The sequence below is a fragment of the Cryptotermes secundus genome, unplaced genomic scaffold (genome assembly GCF_002891405.2).
Source record: "Cryptotermes secundus unplaced genomic scaffold, Csec_1.0 scaffold1025, whole genome shotgun sequence".
Taxonomy (NCBI): Eukaryota; Metazoa; Arthropoda; class Insecta; order Blattodea; family Kalotermitidae; genus Cryptotermes; species Cryptotermes secundus.
Genome location: NW_019730118.1, coordinates 929,477 through 956,756, shown reverse-complemented (window position 1 = coordinate 956,756; position 27,280 = coordinate 929,477). Strand labels below are relative to the sequence as shown.

At 38.7% G+C, this 27,280-nt stretch overlaps 2 protein-coding genes across 3 annotated transcripts in view; one reads left to right on the top strand and one right to left on the bottom strand.

Moving 5' to 3' along the window:
- The window catches only part of LOC111866288 (ubiquitin conjugation factor E4 A), a 25,238-nt gene extending 4,700 nt beyond the window's left edge, over positions 1-20,538 (bottom strand). The window contains exons 1-7 of one of the 2 annotated variants that reach the window (XM_023855095.2): positions 18,598-20,538; positions 16,949-17,146; positions 8,458-8,692; positions 7,754-7,899; positions 4,876-5,109; positions 3,567-3,726; positions 3,096-3,258 (exon numbers count right to left, since the gene is read on the bottom strand). In XM_023855095.2, coding sequence (XP_023710863.1) covers positions 3,096-3,258; positions 3,567-3,726; positions 4,876-5,109; positions 7,754-7,899; positions 8,458-8,692; positions 16,949-17,146; positions 18,598-20,237 — 2,776 coding nt within the window. In that variant the 5' untranslated portion in view covers positions 20,238-20,538. Of the gene's footprint in view, positions 1-3,095; positions 3,259-3,566; positions 3,727-4,875; positions 5,110-7,753; positions 7,900-8,457; positions 8,756-16,948; positions 17,147-18,597 lie in introns of both variants that reach the window. The other variant, XM_023855094.2, reaches the window with a different exon arrangement.
- Positions 20,539-21,269: 731 nt separating this feature from the next.
- Positions 21,270-26,741, top strand: LOC111866289 (exosome complex component RRP40). Its single transcript, XM_023855096.2, has 2 exons — positions 21,270-21,669; positions 21,830-26,741. Exon 2 carries the CDS (start codon positions 21,900-21,902, stop codon positions 22,602-22,604), a length of 705 nt encoding a protein of 234 aa, XP_023710864.1. The 5' UTR covers positions 21,270-21,669; positions 21,830-21,899; the 3' UTR covers positions 22,605-26,741.
- Positions 26,742-27,280: the final 539 nt, after the last annotated feature.

The window sequence follows — 27,280 nt, the reverse complement described above, 5'->3', positions numbered from 1 at the left end:
GCTCTGGACGGGCTCGGAGACTTCAAATTAGGAGGGCAAATTATTCAAACTGTGAAATATGCGGATGACCTTGTGTTAATGGCTAAGGAAGAAACTGTGCTACAGGGTATGATTGATAGACTAATCGAAATTGGAAGGTGCTACGGCATGGAGATGAATGTGGAAAAAACAAAAGTAATGAAAATTTTGAGATAACCAACCCCAGTCACAATAAAGATAGACCAAAAACAACTGGAGAATGTGAAATGTTTTAAATGTTTGGGTAGCTTGTTAACAGATGACGGAAGGTGTACTTGTGAAATTAAATCTAGGATTGCCATGGCAAAAGCTGCATTTAGCAAGAAGAAGAATCTTTTTACCAGCAAATTGGACTTAAATTTGAGAAAGAAACTAGTGAAATGCTACATTTGGAGCATCGCTTTGTATGGGGCTGAAACTTGGACACTTAGGGCAGTAGATCAGAAACACCTGGAAAGCTTTGAAATGTATTGGAGAAGGATGGAGAAGATCAGTTGGACCGATTATGTGAGAAATGAAGAAGTGTTATTTAGAGTCAGTGAGCAGAGGTATATCCTACACGAAATAAGAAAATGGAGGACTAATTGGATTGGTCATATCTTACGCGGTAACCGCCTTCTAAAAGGAGTTATTGAAGGAAAGATAGAGGGGCGGATAGAAGTGACAAGAAGACGAGGAAGAAGACGTAAGAAGATGCTGGATGACCTTGGGGACAGAAGAGGTTATTTTCATTTGAAGGAGAAAGCTCTAGATCGCATCAAGTGGAGGAACTGTTCTGGAAGAGACTGTGGACCTGTCGTGTTGACAGATTACAGATGAATGAATGAAGTTGAAAATTGATATTCTGCATATGTCACATTACCTTTTATTTTTTTCAGTGAAACATTCAGGCATCTGATAAGCAATATTTTTTTTATTGCTATATTCCTCTGTCTTTTAGAGGAAAATTATATTCTTAAACACGTAGTATCAGTAACAGCATTAAAAAGCACTTGTGTACAAGAACAAGACTGGACCCAGGTAAAAATTATTGCAGATTACATATGTTCATTCCTGAGTAAGATGGAGGCACAATTCATGTACCTTATACAATTTACTTCAAGACGTTAAAAAGAAAGGAAGAAGGCCTAAACCCTGCCATTTTGTTCATATTCTGCCGTTAGATATGAGCAATTGCTGTCTGTAGTTATGAGTATGGCCACAGGTGGCAGGAAGAAGTACCTATGCTCCAGTTGGCATCACAGTCCCCAGCTCTATCAAAAACAAATATCCTGTACTGATAAAGAGCATAATCTGTGAAATTGCGATTCAATGTACACAAGAGCATATCACTGGAAACTGTGTTATAGATGTAAATTGTGTATTTTTAATTTTGTGCCCATTTGTGATTTTAGATCATTTAAATTAATGTGCAGCTGCATGTTAATACAAGGGCAGATTAGAAACTGTATATGGGGTAAAATGGAGTGTATAGTGGCAATGCTGAAAACATAGCTATTCCTGAAATCTGTAATGTGTTAATTGAGGGACAAATCACTCAGTCACTAACTGTTATATGCAAGTATGATCAAATGATGAAAGTAATGTATATCTGTTGCTCAGCAATGAACAAGGAAATGATCATTACAATACCTGGTGCTATCTGAAAAAAAAAAAGAGAAATTATGTATTTCTGATGAAGTTGGCTTTTATGGACTGCCTTTGCTAAAAACATTTCCACTATACAGCAGCACTGTTTAATGCATACTGTCACTCTGTCAAGTTTTGTTATCTTTGGCACAATTTGACTTTAATGGTTTCCTTCTAATATTTAACATGCTTTATGTCAATAAAAAATAATCCAAAATACTTCATTACAGCAATGATCATATTATTACTAAGATAGCTCAGGAAGATCTACAGAAGCCCCATTTCACAAAAAAAAAAATGATGAACAGTTTTAAGTAAAAAAAGTATTAAGAAGAAACTGTGTGGAATTTATGACACCTACTGATCTTATGTCATTATATTCTGTTATAACCTACGAGTGAAATGTGCATCCGACTTGTCAGTGGAACATGAATTATCCACATTTGTAGGAGCACAGAAAATAGTGCATGAAAGATTTGCTCATAAAGAACAGCTCCTAATTACTAGTCAGTGAGCAAGAAGAAGTTATGCAAGTCTAAGAAAATATTTAACTCTTCAGTTTCAATATGCTGAAGACAAGGAAAATTCTGAATTATTCCTTCTTATTTTCATGTACCTGTGATGATCACTCCAAGGAAGAAAAAGGTAAAGTTGTCCCTGTTGAAAAAATATTATTATATATTTATTTTATTATTATATTACATTATTATTGGCAGCCTGGACAGTGTAGTCAGTATAGTGACTGGCTCGGGCTGGGCGACTTGAGGGGTTGGAGTTTGAATCGCTTTGGGGTCAAGAATTTTTTCTTCTTCACATCGTCCAGACCGGCTCTGGGGCCCACCCAATCTTCTATCCAATGGGTACTAGGGGCTCTTTTCCTGGGGGTAAAATGGCCAGGGCGTAAAACTGACCACTCACCTCCAACTAGTGCCAAGGTCAAGTAAATGTGGATCTATACATCCATTCCCCCATATGGCTTCATGATGTAATGCTTAATTAGTTAAGCACAGGGACAACTTTATTACATTATTATTTAAACTTCAGTGCCATACTGTATTATAAATAACTGGAAGTTTCAACCAATTACTAGTATCCATCACATCAAACACTTATAGTAATTTTATAAATTCTTGTAATATTGAGGTTCAACTGTACATAATTATTAACAGAACACAGATGACATAAAATCATTGCCAAAACAGTGTTAAATGTAACAAATATTATCCTGATTATCGTAAGTTATTCATATTTTTAACAATGTTTTACAAACAGCAGAGGATATGAGGCAGAATGAAATAAAAAGATAGTTACAAACTGGAAAGAACACAAAGCAAGAAATGGTCAGTCTGTTTTAAGCCACTATCCTGGCATTTGCTTTGCAGGAGAGAAAAAATGTGAAGCTGAAATTTGAATCTGGGATATGCTGAGTAAATATTCATATAACTTACCCAGTACATCTTCTGCATATGTGAATAGGTGAGGGCTGTATGAGCGTCCATCTTGGGAAACTGCTAAGCAAAACGAATCACTCTCATGAAGATGAACATAAATCTTGCATATATCCATTACAATTTTGGCAGGATTAAACTCATATTCCTTCTGATCCTTAACCTGCAATAGCGAAGATAAAAATCGCCTTCAACATCTGCATAGTTCACCTTCATTGATACAACATATTTCACTTCAAATAAAAAAAATACTAAACAGTAAAATACAAAATGATAAAAAGGATGTCTAGGCATTCTACTACAGACTGTTGGAGTATGTATCCAAAACATGTGTAAATAAAAACCGGGATGATGGATAATGTCCAAAAAGTCAGTAAATGTAGTAAAATCAAGGTTCTGATGACACTGATCACATCTCCTTGCTACATCCATTCATACATTCATATAGTTAAAGAGTGACTGTATATGTACCTTGAAATTTCTTTTCTTTGGACCCACAAGATGAAAGAGAAAGTAGTTGAGCATTGCTGCTATACGATCCACCATGGTCGGATGGGAGAATATTGACGTTATTTTTGATGTTAAAAATTCAAGAGTGTGGATTGTTTCACGACCTAAAATGTTGTCAAATCTGCAAAAGAAAATAATCACTTAATGCATAACTTCAACATTTACATTCCATTACATCATATATCAAAGCTGTTTCATTCAGACAAATATTGCAATTTTCAGTGTAAGAATAACCAAAACAGACACTGACATACTCCTGCTGTGTGAGGAAATAAATACAACATTTATGAAGAGAGAGTTATGGCCGCGTCATAGCTCAAGCAGTTAGTTGTTGGCTTCCCACTGCGGTGGCCCGGGTTCGATCCCGGGTCTGATCAAGTGGGATTTGTGGTGAGCAAAGTGGCGCTGGAGCAGGTTTTCTCAGAGTACTTTGGTTTCCCCTGCCAATCTTCATTCCACCAAATTCTCCATCATTATAATCACCTGGGGCAGGCGACAATAGGCCAATCAGTGGCCGCTGTGCCAAATGGACCCAGTTGGACTCCATCCCCCACTAAGTAAATAAAAAAAAAAGAGAGAGAGAGAGTTACACAGTAAAATTTGTATTATTAAGAAAGTATTGTAACAAGCTAATACTGTCATTTATTTGAAATGCAATCCATCTCAGGTAGGTGAAAAACAGCTGAATACACATGCCATTACATTATCTTAGAACGTAAACTGCAGGTTGGAGGAATAATTTAAAATGTAACAAATGCCTAAACCACTGTGAGGAAATTATTTCAAGGCAGTTCATTAATTGCAACTAAGACTTCTTTTCAAAGATACAACTACTACTCTAAAGGAAAATGTAAAAATGGGTGAGATGTGTACACAGATTGGAATCAGATACAGGAATAGCCAGTAACTGTAAGAATAGTATAGGGTAAAGACCTGGAAGTTTCCAATATGTTCCATAGCAATGAAAGCTATACATAATATAAACATGACATAATCACAAGAGATTATGCAAGTGAGGCCCTTTATAATGCACTATACAGTTCAATAGCTGCCACCACCATTCCTGCTGCCTCCGCCACCAACACCACCAACGATAAAGAAACCCACCATTATTTCTGGCAACTAACCAACACACGAGTACCTAAGCCCACCAATGGACATGAGTCTGAGCGAATTCCATCGACCTCCCATCTCACAACCTACTTCCTCACTATGTATCTTAAGTTCTATCTCCAGTTACAAACTGCTGAGAAATAAAAAACATACAAACCTTGCAATCATGCCAATGTGCTGCAAATATCCTTCGTTCTGTTCTCGCTCATGAATGGGAAGCTGCTGCCATTCCCCTGCCTCCCTCGCAGTCTGCATCTGTCGCAACTGTGCCATGTTGGAAAGGGCTTCATCCAACAGAAACACTGCATCATTCATCAACAGGTTCAGAAATCTTAGGAACAAGGGTGGAGTGACTGCTTCCATATTGGCCTCAGCTTCAGTCGCCAGGTTTCTGTGAATTATAGCAGAATACAACTACCTATCCCATTATATGTCAGTTCAATAAAAAACCATTATGAAGATATAAATGAACTTTATATAACAAAGCTATCCATAAGAAAGATATTCACATATAGTGAAATCACTATGTCAAGTGTACAAGCTTGGTCAAATAAGTTTTGAGATTCATTTTTAATTTAATGCCAGGCAATCTGGCAAAACTGTTACTTAGAATGTTTGTGACACAACCAGACACAACTCACATGGAATTTTTGGATAAGCCGCATTCAGTATTTATTGAAAATGGGCTCATTAGATCACTGTGTCATCAACTCTGTCCAGACGTGAAAATGGAGCATATGACAGAATAGAGACTGAATGTGAAGTTTTGTGTTGAACTGCAGAAATCGCCATGTGAAACATTAGAGATGTTAAACACGGTTTCTAGGTAATCTACTATGAGCAAGAGTTATGTTCTTAAGTGGCACAAACGTTTCAGAGAAGGCAGAGAAAACGTGAAAGATGATGAAAGACAAGTTGCTCCCATAATGAAGCAGAAAAAAATGTCACAAAAATCAGGGAACTTGAGCGATCTGGCTGCCAGTTAACTTGCAGGATGATACCTGATGATCTTGATATGAGACTATCATGAAAATTCTAGTACAGGATCTTGAAATGAGAAAGTTAGCAGTGAAGCTTGTGCCGCAAAACTTGACAAAGGAATAAAAGGTCAGACATCTCACTTTGTGCATGGACTTTGCAGAACAACTTCAAGATTATGATTTTTTGGATCATGTATCACTGGTGATGAAACGTGGTGTTATCAGTATAATCCTGAGGCTAACGCCAGTCCTTAGTGTGGAGGTTGATGAATTCCAACAGGCCAAAGAAGCCACAGATGTCGAAGTCCAAGAACAAAACAACATTGATCTGCTTTTTCGACATCTGGGGTATCATCCACTTTGAATTTGTACCCAAAGGAACCACTGTTAATCAAACTTTCTACGTGGAGATGATGAAAAGGCTTATTGATGCTGTGAGGTGCAAGCCAGGAGAAATGTGGATCGCTTATTGATTCTTCACCAAAACGTGCCACCACATTCTTTGCTTCAAGTGTTGAAGTTCTTAGCAGTTCTTAGCCATGCATCACCTGCCATAATTTCCTGGCTAAGCTCCAGCTGACTTCTGGCTGTTCCAAAAATCAACACTGTACTCAAAGGAAAGTGTTTCTTGCATGGTGAGGTTATTAAACCATTTGAGAAAAAAAATTTTGGCAGACATTCCTGTTCAGGATTTTGAAAACTGTTTTGAACACTGGCCGAAGCACTGGAAACACTGAAAAGAATTGGAGAGAGATTCATTGGAAAAATTCTAGGTTGCTAATATTTGCAACTCTTAAATTTAAAAAATCAGTCTCAAAACTTATTTGCCGGAAGCTTCTGTTCCCACTGAACTTTGTGAACTAAAATCTAAAACTAATATTCAAAGTATGCATTCAATGATTCCTCCCACCCCAGAAAAATACTTTTATTTTCACTGTCTACACTGCACAGAAAAATAGCACTTACACCTTATTAAAATGCCTATTGTCAATTTCAGCTCAATGCCAGGCAAAATCATTTGCCTGAGACAACTGAGCAATTGCATTTTTCAGCCTCTGTTAATAGCAGTCAGAAATCCTAGTAGCAGGTGATTTGCATACAAGATGTATTCTTTAAAAATAATCAGAAAAATGTTAAAAATCTGGCATGTATATTAAGTGGAAGTTCTTAGTTCAGGCGGTTAGTTGCTGACTTCTCACCACGGTGGCCCGGGTTCAAGCCTGGGTCAATTTATGTGGGATTTGTGGTGGACAAAGTGGCAGATTTTCTCTGAGTTCTTCGGGTTCCCCCTGCCATTCTTCATTCCACCAATTGCTCCACAGTCACCATCATCTATTACCTGGGGCTGGTAAAAAGGCCAGTAGCGGTCACAGTACAAAGTGGACCCAGTCTCCACCCCACTAAGAAGTGGCAGTTTTAACTGCCTTTTATGAAATTTCTTACAACATACAGAACATTTTTGGATAGAGAGAATGAAATTAAAACACATCATGTTTAGAATCTGGATTATTATATCCACATATTTTTTATTCCACAAAAGTGAAAATTTTTCCACGAGTCTGACATCTGTCAGCTTTCCAAAAAAGATCAAGGACAACAGAATCTGTCAATTAAAGTAAATACAGGCAATACACCTCTTCCATGGCATCAAGAAATCTGGCAATTATTTAAACTGGCAAGTTGGCAGCAATTACTAAATAGCTTAATCTCTTTCTTTGTACCAAATATATGTCTAAAAGGCCAGCAGCAAGCCCAGTGGCTAATGTGACTGATAAAAGAAAACATTTTGCACTGATTATAAAGTAGACGATGCAGTTACTTGTGAAATTAGACACACATGCTTCTGTGAAATGGTCACATGCTGAGTTTGGCACAAGTACATCCATCATACATACCTTAGAATCAGGAATGTGGAAAATCCAGAAATATGACTCTGGTGCTAAGCTACCCCTTACTGGTACTTTCTGTTAGGAAATATTTTATTTCATTGTAAATGAATAAGAAACCTTATGAAACAAGTAAACATAAATGAACATAAAGCTGTATCATGCTTACTGAAAACATTCTGCATGTTCTTCTATCTGCCACAAATAATCCATCAAAATGTACATTGGCCGGCGATATTTAAACTTCTGTTCAAAAGCTACACTTTGGCCAGTCATTTCAATTCCTACAAAAACATCCAGCAGACTTTCAACAATCTGAAATAACAAACATGTACAAACATATGATGAATTTACTTCCTCTCAACTACCTGTTTGACATGGCATGAACAGTTTACTATTCTTAAGTGATCTTAGGAATTTTTATCCATTCAACCTTTTTCAAAAAACCAAAAATGGGAAATATATCAATAATTTTTAAGCAAAATACATAAAATACATGAATGACATTTCTTAAGCAAAATACACAAAATACATGCATGACAGGAAGGTTGTGTCAGCACATTTCATCTGCAAAACTACTTTACACGCTATAATGGAATTTTGTACTGCAGGTCCCAACAGAAAGTTGTCAGATGGAATTAATTTTGGTGCATAATACTGCATTATAACTTCTAGGCTTTATCACAATCCAGTTTATGACCTGGTTTCCAGAAACAGACTGTGTAAAGTAAGTCATAAAATATTACTATGACATAACAGGACATGACATACTATAGTAAAATGAGCATAATCTCCTACATAAAGCAACATACATTTCCATTACATTTTAACCTCTATTGTTTCCCTAGATTCAAATCTTGTTTCACTATGTACCTGTTTCCTATGTGGATGTGCCTTGAAGAGCCTTTCTCTGTAAAAGCTGCCAAGGGGGTTTGGATTCAATGCAGGTGGCTCTTCATCATGATGTGGAAGGAGGGATTCCAAGCATTCAGCCATATGTGCCCGCAAGTGTGGATTTCGCATCCGCTGTGGAGAACCCATGAACACTAGCACTTGTGTAAGTATGGGATCTAGGAGAGCAAAACCTTGTTCTTCCAAAGTTCTTGGGCTGAAACGACGGATGAAACTCAGGAAACTGGCTAAATTCTCTATCAGGAACTCAGGCACACAGCTGTAAACACGAATGATTCACATCTTCAAAAAAGTTCTATTAACCAATCTGCGTTGTATTCATTATATATGTCAGCTAAAACCTAATTAAAATTAGAAAGGTAATGAGTTACATTCTGTACCAAGCGGCCTCCGTAGTCTAGAGGTAACGTTCCCATCTCATGACTCGTAGTACGCAGGTTCAAATACCCGGCGGAGGTCGTCGAATTTTTAACACATTGCGGACCGGACGGGCCATATGGCCCTCTACGTTTCCAAGCGTTGTGGACCGGGTGGGCCATATGGCCCTCTACGGTCATGTTATGTTGCAAAACGCTATATATAGCTGTGTGGCTTTGTTGAATCGTAACTACTGCGTAGATGACCTCGGGAATGATTGCTGCCTTATCTAGTAACGCGACCAGAGTCATTTCCTGTCACAACCTAAACAAAAGTAGATTTGTTCTAATCCAAGCTTGCACGTACGAACCACGCAACTACCAGTTCAACCAGTTCAGAGACGAAAGCAATTGCGATCTCTCGGAGGACAGGAAATATTACATATGTTCTCCGATGAGCTATCAGATTTGCGAACTGCTTCGTCTTCTGATAGCGAGGCCATTATCAGTGACAGTGACAGTGGCGGGGGCCACAGGGCTGCCCAAAATGTGTCAAGTGAAAGTGAGAGCTCCATTGAAAGTGCGAGCGTCGGGACAGCTACATGGGATAAAGTGGACAAAACCCCCACTTTGGGAAAGTTTACTGGTTATCCGGGGGTGAAGCAAATGCCATTGGACCCAACGGACGTGTCTGAAGTTGCATTATTNAAGAAAGTTGCACTGTGGCTTATAAACTGTGCAATTTTCAATTCATTTACGGTTTTCAAAAAGGTGAACAGAAATTCTACTTTGAAATACAAAGCATTTCTGTTGAAACTGGCAAAAGCTTGGGCTACTGACGTCATGGTGGCGGCAGTACCTGCATCAGGCACAGACGTAGTGCAGCTGGAGCCATCTGTTCGCACCCGCCAGAGGCCTCAAGTAGACCCCCTTGGCCGAATCTCGGGTGACATACGGAAACATATTCTCATGAAAATTGTGAAGAGTGAATATTGCAAGACGAAACACCCTTCTAGGCAGTGCCGTGTGCGCGCAGAGCACAAGAACAAGAATAGAACTGCCTACATGTGCAACTTCTGCGTAATGCCTCTTCACAAAGGGGAATGTTTCCAGAGATATGACATGCACAAGCACTTCTACGAGCTCTGGTAAGTGTTCTCCAAAAATTTCAGTTCATAAAATTAATTAGGAGATTTTATATTAATTTTTAAAGTGAACAGTGCACAAGTTAGGGTAGTAGGTTTAAAAACGCTGGTCCCCAAGGTGATTTAAATGTTTAAACCACCGGTCCGCAATGTGTTAAGGGCAGAAAAATTCAGGGAACAAGTCCTCCGGGAGGGACTTTAAGCCGTGGGTCCCGTGTCGTAGCTTTATGGCACGCAAAAGAACCTCATATCTCCAGAGGAGGTCACCGAGCAAAATTGCGGACGTTTCCTGCCCAACAGCAGTCTCTAATACCTCTGGTAGATGGGGGAAGCATTATAGATACTTCTCAGCCAGTAGAGCCGGTCTCGCTGGCTGGGCGGGACTGATGGTAAGCACCAATACCGGTAGGATATAGAGACTGGTAGAAATCATAGAGGGAAGCACAATGGATCACTACAGGTCTAAGTGCATGGGGAAACCCACCCTCTGTAATAACTAACTAACTACATTCTGTACTCAGAAAGTCTTAGTTCAATGGATTATGAAACCTGGAAATATAATGCAATAAAATATTACAAACTTTAATATTGTATTTAAGCACCCTGCTGTACCAATTTACTTTCTTCACCAACATGCATGCACATGCAACACACATAAAACAAAGTCTTCAAAGCAGCTTCACAGGCCACTGGTTGAATCACCACTTACTCCATGCTCTCATGTAAATTCAGTGACATATTTTGGTCATACAAGGCCACTCTCAGATATATGATGATTATTAGCACCAACTGTTACACTGTACTATAGTATTATATGGTCTGTGAGGGCTGTACGTCTGAGAAGTTTACTATCCCAATCAAATTTTTTGTGCCTGTTAAAATATAATATGTAATTTTTAAAAGAAAAAAAAAAACTCTTCATGGCTTTCAGCCCACAAGCAAACTATACAGACCGAGCAACGACCACTTGTTGGCAAAGTTAGTGCCAACTTTTGTGGATAGATGGTGTCACATGGTCAACAGAACAGATTCCCATGGCTGTTAATCTTTTTTAATACTTTTAAAATTGTGTAAAATGTGTTGGGGCACTCCTCTTGTATTCTACTTCCTGCTTTTCGTTGAGATGTGTATCTCATGGACTATGTCCTGGTTAAATGTGTCTGGCCATCAACCAGTGTGTGGACCACATCGGTGAATACTTGCTATTAAGAGTGTCAAACGATTTAAACATAGCACTGTTAATGTGTTCAACTTTGACCAAAACTGGGATGTGATGTCACATTTTAGTAAAATTTTTAATACAAAATTTCATGGAAATCCATTCTCTGGTTTTCTGACTTTGTTATGTGCATACAGTCAGAGCCAGAACTTCTGCCACCCACCAGACGTCATCTCCCAGTAGCCGCAACACCACTCCGCACGCAAATTGGGGACAGGATTTCAACCAGCCACTGCACTAAGAGTATAACAACCCAGGTTAGTTTACAATGTCGACCCGCGCACTAAGTAGTCGAAACATAGACTTTGAGAAGGACCACACACAATTTAGTGAAAGTGAAGTATGATGCTCGTATAGAGAACAGGAACAATTTGAATTCCCAAGTACAGAAAACCTTAGTGTGGGTCATGAACATGATGCTAGTGAAATCCATTTGTCTAAGACCGGCCGAATCCAGACTCCAGCAGATAGGCATGGGGAGAAAGACATTTGTAGCGAGGGTGATCTTAGCACTGTGACAGTAGCGGAGCCTGTTAGTATAGTCAATGCAAACACACAGCTACAAGAAATATTAGCTAGCGTACTACAGAGTGTTAAACAGAGTGTTAAAGAAGCTAACGAGAAATTACGGAGGGATACAGAGAGAAGTGTCAAAGACGAAATCAGTAAATTTAGAGAAGAAGTTCGCTTGGAGAATAAGAGATTGACAGAGAAATTCGAAAGGAAAAACATTAGTTTCAGTAAATGCCTTGATGATAAATTGCAACATGAATCTGCTAAGATGGGCAAATTAGTGCAGCAGCTTAGGGAAGACAGTGAAAGAGAGGAGTACACTCACGGAGTACCATGCAATTGTAATGAGAGTATGCATGCTAATGTGTCTGATTCAAGGGGCCTGCTTGTGAGCAGTAATGTGAGTCCTCATGCTCATGGCAGCTGTTTGAACCCCACTGAACTTTCCTTGCCGTACTTTGACGACCGTGGTAAAATTAATGCCATGTACCACCTCAAACAGTTGGATGAATATTTCGCACTAAAGGGTGTGCCAAAAGAAATGCAACTCGTGATCGCTTTGCGTTCCATAACTGACCCTACAGTCAAGGACTGGGTTTCAGCGGTTTCACACACATTGCATGATTACAGTCAGTTCAAATCAGCATTCGCTGATGCTTATTAGAATCAGGTCACTCAAGGAAATGTAAGAAAGTCGATCTACCAAGATAAGTACAACAAGCAAAATGGGTTAACGCTATCAAGGCATTTCCTGAAATACGCGGTATTAGCGTCTTATTTACGGCCGAAAATGTCAGATGTTGAATTGATTAATGCATTGATGAGCCATTTCGCTTTGCATATCCAACGAAGCTTTGCCTCCGTTCAAGTAACTTCAATTCAAGATGCGGTCAATTTCCTGCAACGGCTCGAATCAATAGAAGGGAACGACAGTTACCAAGACTCGAACCGTGTACCTAAATCCCAAGAAACTCAGAATCCCCATGGACTTCAGCCTTATCATGGATACAATAGGTATAAAGGGAACAATAACTTCGTAAGGCAAACTTTTGTTTCGCGTCCAAACGAGTACAATCAGCGAGGACGGAACTGGCGGGGAAACAGAGAATACGCTGAGCAAAATTATGGTAGACACAGAGAAGTTGACCGTCAGTCTTCCTCAGCGAACTGACAGATATTAGACCCCAACGCACCTCCTTATTCAGGTCAAGTTTCCCGAGACGACAGAGTATATAACGCGCCTGATAATGAAAATAACAGACGTTCGGAAAACTAGAAACGGGATCAGTTGCGGACCAAAATTTGAGCCCGTCTGAAACGAGAACGCAAGGTCCTCAGGCCCAGAACTTTTCTGACAATGATGCATATAAATTTAACTCTTCAGATAAGGGCGAATTAACTGTCTTCTACATAAACGAAGCAAATTTGAATAACTGCCCTCATGTAGAAGTTAGTTTGGTGACCAGGCAGTAGATTGCTATATTGACAGCGGATCTGAAGTGTCCGTGATTTCTGAGAAATTGTACAATAAATTAGTATTGAAAGGGTTTCCAACGTATGAAATCGGAATAAATAACGCAGTCCTCATCACAGCATTTGTTAACAGGACAAAACGGCTTAAGAAGCAGGTGTACTTGGAATTTGCTATTGGACAGGATGTTTGAAAACGTGTTCTTAGTGTCTCTTCAGTTAATTGGCTCAGTCATTATCGGGTGTGACTTTGCAAGAGATTGTGGGCTCATCATAGATTTTAATGCTGAATGTATCAAGTATAAGCGGGATGGAATTTTGAGAAAACAAGGATTTAGCTAGAGGAGAAGAGCTGAGGTAGATGACAGTAGTTCTTTGCCACATGAGTGTGTACTTAATAGCACTTTACCGAGATCAGTGACCCCCGAAAGCCATATACCGCCAGTGAGTGAACCAGAGCCACTTACAGCTGTTCGAAGCAGTTTTGAGGGATCCCATAGTAACAATAGTTTGGAAGGAAACGTTTGTGAAGGGAATGGGAAAGGTCCCAGCAGGTTTGAAGTTGCCTCGCTAGTGAAAGTAGTAAACGAAGCAGTTATGTCAGGGTGTGAGACCCACGCGAGCATGTCTAATGATGACAGGAGTAAAGATGATGAGTTTATTTACGAAGATGAAGTTCGAGTTATTAGCCGAATAAATGGCAGGTTTTATAATGCAGAAGAAGATGATGATTTTAAGAAGCTGAGGCATAGTGATTGTAACAGGTTAGATGGGATCCCAATAGATGAAGTTCATATCCACAAAGCTAATGATGACACTCCAGACTGTAGAACTATTTCTCCTACTGATATGGCTACTTTGATTTATAAGAACCAGAATCTGTCCTTGTCAGAAAAAGAAAGTTTAATTGGTTTAACTTCGAATCCCGTATATCAATATAAGGAAGAGCCGTATGGTTTTTGGAATTCCTTGTTTGGTTTTGTAAGGGCACATAAGTTAGCGCTGGGCAATGAGACCTCTGAGTTCGTTGTTTATTAACAGATGTTTTTTCGCCGTCAATTTTCGAAAATTTTCACTTAATGGGAAGGCACGCGGGAGATTCAATAAGCAGAGTTTAAAACCTTACTTGTATAAATTGAATTAATCCAAATTGCTTGTTGAATTTATTAAATAAGAATTCTATGAACTTGTAAGAAATCATCTTACAGAGTGTGCCAAATAGGACCGAGGACTATCTTTATTCATAGCCCTTGTTCTTTTCTCCTTTTCAACTGCCAGTGAGTAGAAGGACAGAGTGAATGTGTTTATGTAATTGTGATCTTCAGGCACTTTTATGTTGACAGTGATTTAGCAACTAAGAATTGTATTCGTTAAGGCGTTACTGTAGAAAAGTACTAGACCTATTGCCAAAACAGCAACATGACTGCCCTTAGTCAACTGTTAGGTTGTAAACAATGTAACAAAGGAGAGCAGGATGAAAGGTCGACAGTGGGGCACATGAACCCAGACTATCCTGCAATCAGAAGTTAAATGTGTACATTTAGAGCAAGGAAGGGCAGATGTTTATGGCATCATAAAAAAAAATTATGTTACAGGCTAGCTGTTATTAAATTATAGAGCATAAGAGTGTTTATGAAGATTGTAAGATGAAAGTTTGTGTGGGACGTGCTACATGAAACGCCTATTCACTATGTAAAAATGTCATGTAATTGAGTATTAGCAGATTTCGATGATTGTAATAAGACTGATGTGACTGAAATAGAGTCAAACTTGATCAGATTAAGGCGAAGTGAAATCATTAAGAACTTACTTGGTGAGAGAAAGAGGCCTTGAATTAAGTGTAATAAAGGTAATTTGAATGCCTCAAGTGTGAACATGTAAATGACAATAACGCTGCTGAATTTCGTATTAACCAGATAGTAATTAGTAATTATATATGTATTCAATTGTATTAATTATGTATTAACTTCCATTTCTTGGTGATTTTGATGCACTTGATATGAATGAGCTGAAGAAAAGACTACTGATTAGTGTATTGTTCCACAATTTATTTGTAATGATGTTCAGAGATGTTGTGTTTTAAATACTCACTGCAGGTTACTGATCAATACAGAGTGGTGCTGGATCTCCTTCACCAATGGCGGTGAAGCAACCTGCTAGAAGGGTAAAGGGAGTTAATTATTGTGTTGTATTGTATTGTTTGCATTCTGTTGTTTCTATTTGAGTTCTGTGTAGTTTGACTTGTTTGTATAAGCTGTAGGATCAGCTATAGGCTGCAAGACGTAATGTTGGACAATTCAAGTTTAAATTGTCAAATTACGACTTCGGGGAGTTTGACGCTGATCATTCTGAGCCCTTATTTATTTAGATGATTATTGATGAACCTGAATTTTATTTCTAATTAAATTTTCCGTAATTTTAAATTTCAAAAGTCTTATGTTTCGATATTACTGGAAATGTATCGTGATCTTTAATATCGTATTTCATTGTCTGGGACNCACGCTCCGAGACATAGCTAGCCGATAGTGTAACGCTGTAACTTAAAGCTAAGAATACATTAATTTAACAGTGTGGTGAATTAGCAGGTGAATAAACGTCAATTGGCTCAACTCTCAGAAAAACGCTTTCTTCGGCATTGCTACCCTGAGACTCATGCGAACCGACCCAGCTAGTTTCCCGTACCTATACCGATCTTCCTTAGTTTGATCTGTGAGGACAACTTCCAGTAGCCATCATACACTGTCCTAAGGTAGAAACAGGTGTAGCAGGGATAGCACCATTCCGACTGCGCTGATACAAGCAAAGGTGGGTTGGAAAAGAGCGGTGTTAAGCTAACAAGGGAATTTTTGCAATTTTTCATTGTGAACACACCAATAAGGGCAGTCTTCACTTGGAATACTGAAGCAAACTCAACTCACTATCAGACTGTGAGTCTGAATAGAGAGAGGAGTTAAGCAGCATTTATGTACTGTGGCAAATGGAGATGAAGTCTATTATGTTGTGGGAACATCCCACATACTATCACGCTATTTCTACAGTGCTCACTATCCTGCTCACTTTTCATCATCACGCACGCTAACCAATCACGTTGCTTCCAACGCTCGCATTTATATAGCACTTGCTGTCTAGCCTCATCCAGATCATTACACGCGCTAGCCAATCAGTGCTCTGCATATTTCACTCCTCCATCATGCATTGTATAAAAGGCGGAGCACATTGCTCGCCACAGACAGTCAGTGACCACACCAGCCAGTCAGCTATCACACTTTGTACAGAGTAATCAGTCTTCGGAGTCATCGGCACTTCACTGCGTCAGGGACGGTTGCCTCTGCTCTCCAGCGGTCCTGCCCGACTCACTGGGCAACTGGCGCAGCTGCCGCCACTCCCAACACCGCGCTCTGCAACCAGACTTCTTCTAGCAACCATGCTTTGCGACCAGGCAACTTCCATCAACTGCCGCACTGTGACCAGGCAACTTCCAACAACTGCCGCACTGTGGCCAGACAACTAACTCAGCTGCCGCAACATTAGTCAACACACCGCAGCCAACATCATTCCTACCAGCGTATGCAGCCCTACTTCACCAGCCAAACATCCCAGCCGAACAGCCCTTTTCAGGGCCTACAAACTTTCTGAAGTGGTTTGTCTATTGGAGTATTGACAAATCCCACAATGTGAATGAATTTCTAATATTCTTATAACCTATATTCCAGCTTTCTTCTACATTGTAATTATAAACCTGATTTTACCTCAGTGTTGCTGGCACCTCTTGTGGTAATGGAAATTCAACTGTCCTAAACTGAGTAGGTGTGTAATATTTTCTTGGAGACTGATCAGAATTAACATCCAATGTGACCTGCACCAACCACACTGCAGTTGCCACAAGAAGCTGTGCCGTCCTGCTCAAAGACTGAGGTTCTAACAGTGCTGCACGAAGTGACAAGTACCTGTACAAAACAAACACTGGAAGCTAAAGTGTTCTTACTGCAAGGTGTTTGCACTGCATTATAATTAAAAATGGGTCTATGCTACTAGGTGGATAAAAGTATCACCACTAACTATCAGAAATTTTACTGAGTAAAAATGTGTCTATAATTCTTCTTTTCTGTTCTGACTGGGGTGAGCCCTTGGTACTTGGATCATAGATGGCTCACTGCACCAGCCCCAAGTGACAGATGAGAAAAATACAGTATTTGGTGGAATGAATACTGTTGCAACAATTAAATAAAATGTGATTTTAGTGACATTTTATGAATTTTAAATGTGACTGTAAGTGACATTTTATAATAGTTAGTGCTGCATTAGCGACAAGTTGACAAGTGATGTATCAATGCCACAGGATGCTGAAATATAATATTAACTGGCAGGTGAAACTGAACTATTAGTGAAAACTTGCCCTAGTGCCACTCTATCTACCTCAAATCCCACATGAACTTCCCCGATTCTAAACCAGGCTGTCATGCTGTGAAGCCAGTAATAATCACCCGTCCTATGGCATTGCCACAGAATTTGTTAACAGTTGTTAGACATATGCTTCCATTTTGGAGCAGCTGGTCCACACATACACAGAACTGCAGTTGCAAGGGCAGCTCCTCACAATATTGTTCCACACCTATCCTTTTGGTTCACTTATTACAAAATCAGTCCTAAAACACCAGTCACAGCCACGTTTGAAATGGTTGCTTGAAAATCAGACTACTATTACTACCTGAAAGAACTTCGAGTACCAGGGACTCCAAATGTGATATCAACTAATCTAGGAAAAGTAAAATATCACGTGAACACATGAAGTCCACACTCCAATTTTTAAAGTAAATGTAAACAATCTCATAAATAAATAATGCTTTCTTAAATGTTGTGTTGTACTCTTATTCCTGTTTTCTTCCTTAGCAAAACGCCTAACAAGTTGTTAAAGTCATGAAGAGTGTTCATTGTACTTCACTTGTAACTGACTTAACTTCATACACTGTAAAATCTGGTGTAAGAACGGTGAGCCAGGCTCTGTGTCAATAAAACTATCTATCATGGTAGGCAAATCATACCCCAATTGGAACTACTAACATTCATACTAATTTTAAATTTGGTAGCGTAGTTGGTTGAGACACTATGCTACAAGCCGGAAGGTCACAGGATCAAATCCTGATGCGGTGGATTTCTTCAATTTACCTAATCCTTCCAGCCGCACTAAGGCCCTGGCGTCGACTCAGCCTCTAACAGAAATTGGTACCAGGAATATTCTTTGGGGTAAAGGGCAGCCAGTGCATAAGTCTGACAACCTTACCGCCATCTATGAGTCGACTGTCTAGAAAATGTGGGAACCTCGTCATCTCACAAAGCTTTGAGCCTCCACGGCCTGTTACAGGGATACCTTTACTTTTTATTTCATAACACTGTTTACCTTGTCATCTCTAGTTCCATACGTTCACCAATGGTTTGCACCACATCTGAATTTGCCCCAGCTTGGTTTTGAGCGTCAATGAAGGCGCGCTGAATACGAGCCAAGTCTTGATTTAACCTCATCAACTGTTCAAATGTGACCTTGAATCCTAAATCCAAAGCTTTATGTGCCAAGTAAAAGCATTCACTTATAAAGCCATATGTTTCTGACAAAGGTCGAGGGGTATCTTCTGGAGCTGGAATAAGGCACGTCTCTGAAGCCATCTTCTTCATGTGAACACCCTTTGAACGCATCTCAGCATCATCACTGACTTCGGAAGCACAATATGTGGGATCAACACGAAGTAACATAGGATCTGCAGTGTCTGAACAAAATGGTTGGCACAAGCGCAACAGAACACCAGTAAGATTGAGCATAAATCCATCAGAAACATATGATGATGCTCCTATATTCAAGCCATGGGAGTTCCAAAGCTTTCCTCGACCTACATTTGCATGCAAACAATCTGCAAGCCAGCACAACGTTTGGTGTCTAACTTCGTTTGAATGCTTCAACAAAGCATGAAATATCATGTATAAATTCTCAATCACTGCTTCAGTAGCAGTCCATATGTTTCCTTCTGTGACACTAGCTACTTGCAGCGATGGTTTCTCAAAAAATTCATAGGGACCATCCTGTACTTTCGGTAGGCAAGATAAAGACAAAATTGAACCCAGTAAGGTGTCTGCATATGTCAAGCCTAAATGGGAATCCTTTGGTGTGCTGTGAACTATAAGAACAGAACCCAACTGACTGTTACTAGAAAATATATGCAGTAAACTTAAGTATGAGCGGTTAAATGTGAAAAGGTTACTTCTGGTCAAATCGCTATGAATAGTATCCAGTGTTGAGGTGAATGCAAGGCAAAGTGTGTCTACAGCACTGACTTCACCATCATCTAACACAAACTGCTTAACTAATCCATCAAAGAATTTACACAGGTCTGTCTTTGAAATGCTGTTGTCACTGACCAGCTGCAAAATCTGAGAATGGAGCTCTTGTGACTCAAATAACGCTGGTTGTCTTAGGGCCGTGGCTGCATTTCTCAGCACTAAACTTAACATCTGAGATATAAGCTTGTTATGACAATTATTCTCAGGTCCTGATTTCATAGCGAGTCTTCTGTGGCATTCAAATAGATATGTAATGACTTCTTTTTGAGTAGCATGCATATTGGTTGGTGAAGATCCTTCTCTGCCACAAACATTTCTACCAATAACTTGTCTTGCTGGATCTTCCAATAACAACCGTTCAAAAAGAGCATGTTCAAGGGTTTCAATGTCAATCCAATCTTGAGGTGCTACAGCTGTGGAAAGTTCTTCGAGGAAAACTAAGTCATTAATCATGCCACTGCGGGAATGATTATTCAGTGTCACGTTAAAAACATCTTCCACTAACCGATTTACTTCCAAACATTCCTTCGCTTGGAGCGATACTGTCAAATCATCCACATTACTGACAGGGTTGTCTGTTTCAGGTATCACCTCTACTGCATTCTCAGCGCTAGATAAATGCTGAATCTGTTGCTGAGCGAACGATTCGGCATCGTTCATAGAGCTGAAAAGGGCTGTGAATGGATTACTATCCAAGTTTTCCGACATTCTTTAAAACTGTAAATGTTAACATGCTACATTAAAATACTTCACTTCAGCGAAATGCCAAAACGTGACATCAGCTAATTATTTACTAGCTCAGGCACTCAACCCTAACACGGTCTGTCATACCGAGATGAATGCTGCACAAATGAAATGTGCTTCTGTGCAAACGATTACTCCTTCCATTTTCTATAACTCTCTGCACGCAATCCACTGACATTACACCACCACCAACCTCTCACTCCCCCCAATGTTCAACACATTCGCCTTTTCATACACACGCACACAGCCACGATCGGCCACGATGCCCACGATTTATCACACTATAGAAAAACCATGAGTCAGCTGTACTCAGCGATGTAGCTGACCACGTTTGAGCAAAACATGCATTCGTTTTCTTCAGCATATACGTTCAATGATTTTGTCTGCTTTTAGCGATCTTAGCAATCTACAACCGACAACAAAACCACCGCACGTCAGAAAAAAAAAGTAATGTTTACTGAGATAGTTCTAGCGGTTCTAGCGGCTATAGTTTACGCAACATCAATCATAGATAGTATTAACAGAAAAGCGCACGAATGTGCATTACATAGATTCTGGGTTTTAGCCTTTGCTATAATCTCACAGAGATTTATGGTTGTTTTATAATAAGGGAACGCGCACAATGTGCATAGAGTAATTGTTTGTTTGTTTTTTTTTATTCGCGACTGTATTCGGTTATTGATGTGGTTTAAGTTTTTGCATATGGTAATGTGGTATCTACTGCACTTTTTATCACAGCGTTTACACACACGTGTCATTTGCTTCGTGGAAATGTTCGTTCTTGCATATCTTGTGGTGGAATCCGTGTGTTGCCAACCTAGTATGGTTGTTTTTACATCTTGTGATACATCGCAGAACTGATCACATAACGAGCACACGCAGTTTTCGCTTGGGTCGTGATGTTTTTACATATTTTATGGTGGTACCCGTGCACTGCTAGTTTTATCACCACATGTCTCTGGTTGGCGTTGGTCCAGTTCCGGTTCAACATGGCATCCGTGCTGTAGAAGTCTAGAGGTATTTCTTCTCTTTTCTTCCTTCTCCCGCTAGATAGATATGCAACTCAGTAATTTCGATCGCGACCGAGGAAGAGGAGAGGGTCACTAGCGACATCGGAATTCAGTGTGAAGGTGTACACGTACTACTTGAACACAATCAAGAAGATCAAGATCAAAAACCACAGATAAGTGAGACCGGTTCGAACTGTTGTAGGATGTGTAGCTATCTGTTGTATCTATCGATTATAAATCGAGACGGTCGAGGCCATCGTTAACGATCGATAGTGAGCCGGTTCGTATTGTTATAGTACGAATTTGTCGATAACAGAAAGAGGTAATGTGCGTTTCTAACCAACGTCAAGAGTCGTCAAGAAGGATATCCATAATTACGGAGAACTGTAAGTTTATTAAAAGAATTGCATGTGAAAAAGTTTCTCATAAAATTCGTTACATAAACACAGCACTTATAGCAGAAATGTAGCCATTTCATTTGTAGAGTACTACTTTATTTGACTTGTGATTTTGAGGTTAGAGTATATATCTTTTTATCATTTGCAGAACCCTGCACCCGAACTGGCCAGCTGAATGTGAAACTGAAAGAACCTCACTGGATGACCATTATTAGAGCATGGAAGTAAACGTTGGCGATGTTGTTCTACCCGGCGACGTAATTCAAGCGCCTAATACAAATGATAAAGGAAAACTCATACTTGGGCCAGGATTGTGTAGACACATGGACGAAGTTTTGATAACAACAAGCGGTGTTCTTAGAAAGAAAGGGCGTAATGTATATTGGGTGGATAGTCATCGAAAGCGGTATGTGCCAGTAAAAGGAGACACTGTCGTTGGTGTTGTAGTGAACAGATCAGGAGATACATTTAAAGTTGATATTGGGTCTAGTGAACAAGCATCATTATCATATTTGGCTTTTGAAGGAGCAACAAAGAAGAACAGACCTGACGTTCAAATTGGTGATATTGTCTTTGCAAAGTTACTTGAGGCAAGCAGAGACCTGGAACCAGAATTGGTTTGTGTTGACTCCTATGGAAAGAAAGGGAAATTGGGTGTTCTCCCAGAGGGTGGCTTCATTTTCACCTGCAGCTTAAACCTGATACGAAAAATATTAAACCCAAAGTGCCAGATGCTGAAGATTTTAGGAAGTGAAATACCATATGATATTGCAGTTGGAATGAATGGTAAATTATGGCTAAAAACTAAATCTATTAAAGAAACTATTGCTATTGTAAATGCAATACTAACTGCAGAGCACTTGCAACATCATGAAATTGCTTCACTGTGTGATGATGTTATCAATGCTCTGAAAGGAATGTAGGATAGAGTTGCAACAAAGTTGTAACAGCATGAATCAATTTGACAGTTAACAGTTTTGTTGATATTTCAACAGTTCTTCAGTTCTGTATATATATAAAACTATGTATATGAAACCATTATACCAAAAAGCAATACAGGACAATGAATATAATACATAGAGCTGGGCACATGGGGTCACGGTGCCATCAGTGAAATGACTTCTTTCTATACATGTATGCAGAAAAGTGAAAATTTTCAGATGGTGTTTGGAAGACTGATGCACTGGACAAGAAAAAAACTACTTTCAGCCCAACAAAAAATAAAAAAGGCTGAGATGGTTTTGAGAAGAGGTGGAAGTTTGGGCAAGAGACATCATCTGATGCAGGCAAGGCGTTCATCTACAGACAAGAATGGCCTTCCAAATCCATATAAAAGGAACATAAATTCCACCTATCAGGGCCATACATGATATAATCTGGATCAGATATCCTTATACAGCCACAGCTGTCTTTAAAATAAGGACCACCCTAGTACTGATGATGGCATCAGTTGTTCAACCACAATTTTACAACCCTGAAGAGGATGAAAGTGAAATTTCTTATGAGAGTCCTTTGGATGCACTACAACTGGTGCACAAGCTGAGACAGGACAGCTTCCTTATTGAGGGTATTAATAGACATCTGCTGCTTCTTCCCACCACAGAAGCTTACAGTCAAATACTGCAGAAATGGAACTGGAAGACGAATTTGGTGCAGGTGACACAATGCTAAGTAGGAAGTGGATGAAAGTTTGATATAAACTAGAATATACGATGACAAGAATGACAGTACATGGTCTCTGTTAGAATGCTTAACTGAGTGTACGTGTGCCCTCTATGGAAGTGATCAATATAAATTTGTTTTTTGTGGCAAGTGCACAGTTTCACTAACAAACTTCTGCAGAGAGAACAAATGCATGGTTTGTACTTTCCCCTTATTATTATTAAAATTACAGCTCCCCAACTTTGCAGTATACTAGCCACTGACTTGAGTGTCTATGATATGGTTCAAATCTCATCATTGAACTTGTTATGTGTGTATTACACACAACACAAACTTCAATGAAACGGAATTGTGTTAAACAAATTTAACCTGTTGCCAAATTGGGGTTTGTTGGAGAAATATATATTCAAACATGCGTGTAAATGATCACTGTATTATGTAGGTATGCAATATAACTTCTTTTTAAGGTTCAATGATTCTTGATTTCATTCAAGTGATCCTGTCCAAACAGATGTACAGTTGTTGCCATTTTAATGGCTTGCAATAAAATGTAACTATATAGCCATTAAATGTTTTATGACTATCTTAATTTTCTTTTGTATTATATATTTATTTTCAGTGTTTTTATGGTGAAAACAAAATTTACAATAGATATGAACAACTGATAAGCTAATCCAGTTTTATTACAGACTTCACTTTATAATGGTATTTTTGTGTACACAAACGACTTGTACCTAGGACAGTCTATTTATAGGTATATATATATATGTCTGTAATCTAAAACTTGATTCCAGAATACAGTCTCTCCACTTCAATACTTTGTTTCCAGAGATAATAAATTTATATGTAATATTCCTCCAAGGGCTCCAGCACCAGTTATGTGAAACTTTGTCAGTGTATTCTATCAAAATCTGCACAACCTAACAAGAATAATGGCTTTTAGGCAAAACCAGGAAGAACAGAAACTATAATACACAATAGGTTAGGGATTTTAACTGCAGTGTTGTCAAATAGGCACTTTGTGAAGTCTGGACTTAAAAAACCAACAACCTATGTGGGACAGTTAAATGAATACTACCTTAAAAAGACAAACTGATATTTTACAAACTGTGCTTTATGGCTGGGAATGTTAGATTCTAACAGAACTGAATTGGCAGAGAAAAATTTCTTGAGACCAGTAGCAGGTTACTGTAGAATAGACAAGGAAACTAGGATATAAGAAAATATATACAACACAAAATAAAAAGATCAACAAAAATTATATGAATAAAAACTGTACAGAAATTACTAGATTAAGAACTTCAAGGAACAAGACAACTGGAATACCTCCAGAGATTAAAAAATCAGTTCATATAATGCGGGATTAGAACACGCCAATAGGCTTAAGCTTCGTATATGCAGATGACACAACAATGCTATGAACAAATTTTCATAAACAGGGTCTATCAAGAATTCTTTCTTCTGGGATATAACACCATTATACTTTGTTGCTACATGGTGTTACATCCCAGAAGAAAGAACTCATAACCACCACTATGAGAATCTCAAACCCTACATAGTCTATCAAATCTGATATGCACTTTGGATCCCGCTCAATATTTCTTCAGACACTTAAAACACTATATTATGAAGCAAAGATTAAAATAAAGTTATCAGTATGTGCAGACCCTCCAGGTTCTGTATCCTAAACATGTAAGAGAAGCAGAACTTTGTGAAGTTTTCAAAAGCATAACATATTTGGAGCTGACTTGACACTTGTATTTTTTGAGTATGACTATGAATGATCAAAGGTATATTAAGTAGATACCATAACAATTCAGCACTACAAGTTTGCCAGGCCCTGTTCATAATTGGATGGTCATCAAACTATATCAGTTACATCACCAAACACAATATTATGCACTGTGTCCTGATAAAATTATTTCAACACAAGGGAGCAAAGGAGATTTGAGTTTCAACTTAAGGAAACAGCATCAAGTTTCTGGTTTTAGAAAAAATTGTTAAATGTGATTATCACCTAAATGTGGCCATTGCACTGGATCCTGACCCAGTTCAATCTGCATTATCAAGCCTTATTTCCTCAGAACTGTTTTTATATTATCTCGTCTCTATGCTATATAGTTGCTTAGGAAATGAAAGGGAATTTCATACAGAGTTTATGTACATTCCAGTAATCAAAATGACCACAGAAGAGGTGAATATTATTTCAAAATCATATACGGTTTTCCATCTTGGAGGAGACGATATAGGAAGGAAGTTAACTCTTTAGGTGGGTGAGTGTTGTGCAAAGAGCAGATTTAAAGACAGTGATGTTGCAAGTTTCTTCGACTTAAACTTATCATATACATTGTAATGTTAAGCATATGGGTATTATTAATTAGCAAAAATCACTTGTGCCTGTTATTTATCCTAATTAGACTTCCACCTGCCAACAGAATGTTTCATTGTAACAACTCTACCACAGCATGCTTCAACGGTGATGTCTGGCAATTGAGTGCACCTGTAAAAGTAAGGTACATTAACAAAGGCTAACACTGATTCCTTCAGCCCCTTCTATGTGACAATGAACTATAGAGTATGGGGCAACTGTCTTATTTATAGTTTAGGTCACCTTACTAACTGTAAACAATTGAGAACAGTAAAATATACTGTATCTGTTCTTATATTATTAACAACTTAATGTTTCTTTGTCCTTGGTATCTAGAGAAAAAGCGTGGAAATGAGGGGATTGTATTCTAGAACTATTCTTAGTGGTGGTAGTATGTGTTCTAGACAGACAAAACATGCAAATTCCCTATATATGTAACTAGATTAACTGTTCAGATGGACTGAATTTCAAGCTAGTATCCAATAATATTCAGTGACTAAATTAATAGATGGCATGTACAGTGAATAAAAATATATACAACATCTGCCACTGCCATGGTGGAAAGAACTGAAGTCAACATGTGGAAACTGTGTCATGTACTGGGATTGCACTCTCTACTGTTTTCCACTTAATATGAAACTTACATTTTATCAAACAGCATCACAGAAATGTTTTTCTACCCTTAAAACACTTATTACCTTCCTTCATATATAAAAGAACTTGTACAATCCTATGAATTCGAAGAGCAGTTCATGTACCTTGAACAAGTGTTAACAGTCTTTGGATGGGATGTTATAATTAAGGGATTACAGTACATTATAGTGCATATACACACACACCCATGGTTAATTTTCCTCTCAAGTATACAGTCACTACAAATGAAGTACAGACAAAAATTAACCCTTTGCACATTCCATTTTACACAAGTGCATAGTGTTATGAGCCTTTTTTCTGCTGAAGTTTAAATAATATTTTAGTACATACAATAGCCCAAGTCATATTAGCATCATGAAAATATTAATGTATCTACTCAGATGCTCAATATGAAGCTAAAAATTTGTGGTGCTGATTTCTGTTAGAGGCTGAGTTGACCCGAGGGCCATAGTGCGGCTGGAAGGATTACGTCAACTGAAAAATCCAATGACCTCTCAATATGAATTCCACTGGAAATTAAGATAGCATTCATGTGATATAAGAAAGTTCTCACACTTTCAAGGTGACTGTTCATATGACAAAATGGATTCACAAATTGTTTCAGGTTCAGTTAATGTCATAAGGCAAACACGTGTATTATTAAAGCATATCTCCCACAAAAAAAGTCCATGGGTGTTACGTCTGGAGATTCGGAAGGCCTTGGGTTAAGGCTTCCACAGTCAATTCATCTTCCAGAGGCAGTTCATATTCTGTTAGATGCATAGCATGAGGGGTCTAAACTAGATCTCTTGCTAACTTAGAAAAGAACACTGGGTCATTGTTTCAATGGATGTTAATAAAACTTTAGAACTGTTTCTTAAAATACTTTTTAAAAGTGTATACTTCATTTGTAATGACTCTAAATGGTACAACAAC

Coding starts and splice junctions, on each gene's coding strand:
- LOC111866289 (XM_023855096.2), top strand. CDS start 21,900: ATGGAAGTAAACGTTGGCGATGTTGTTCTACCCGGCGACGTAATTCAA.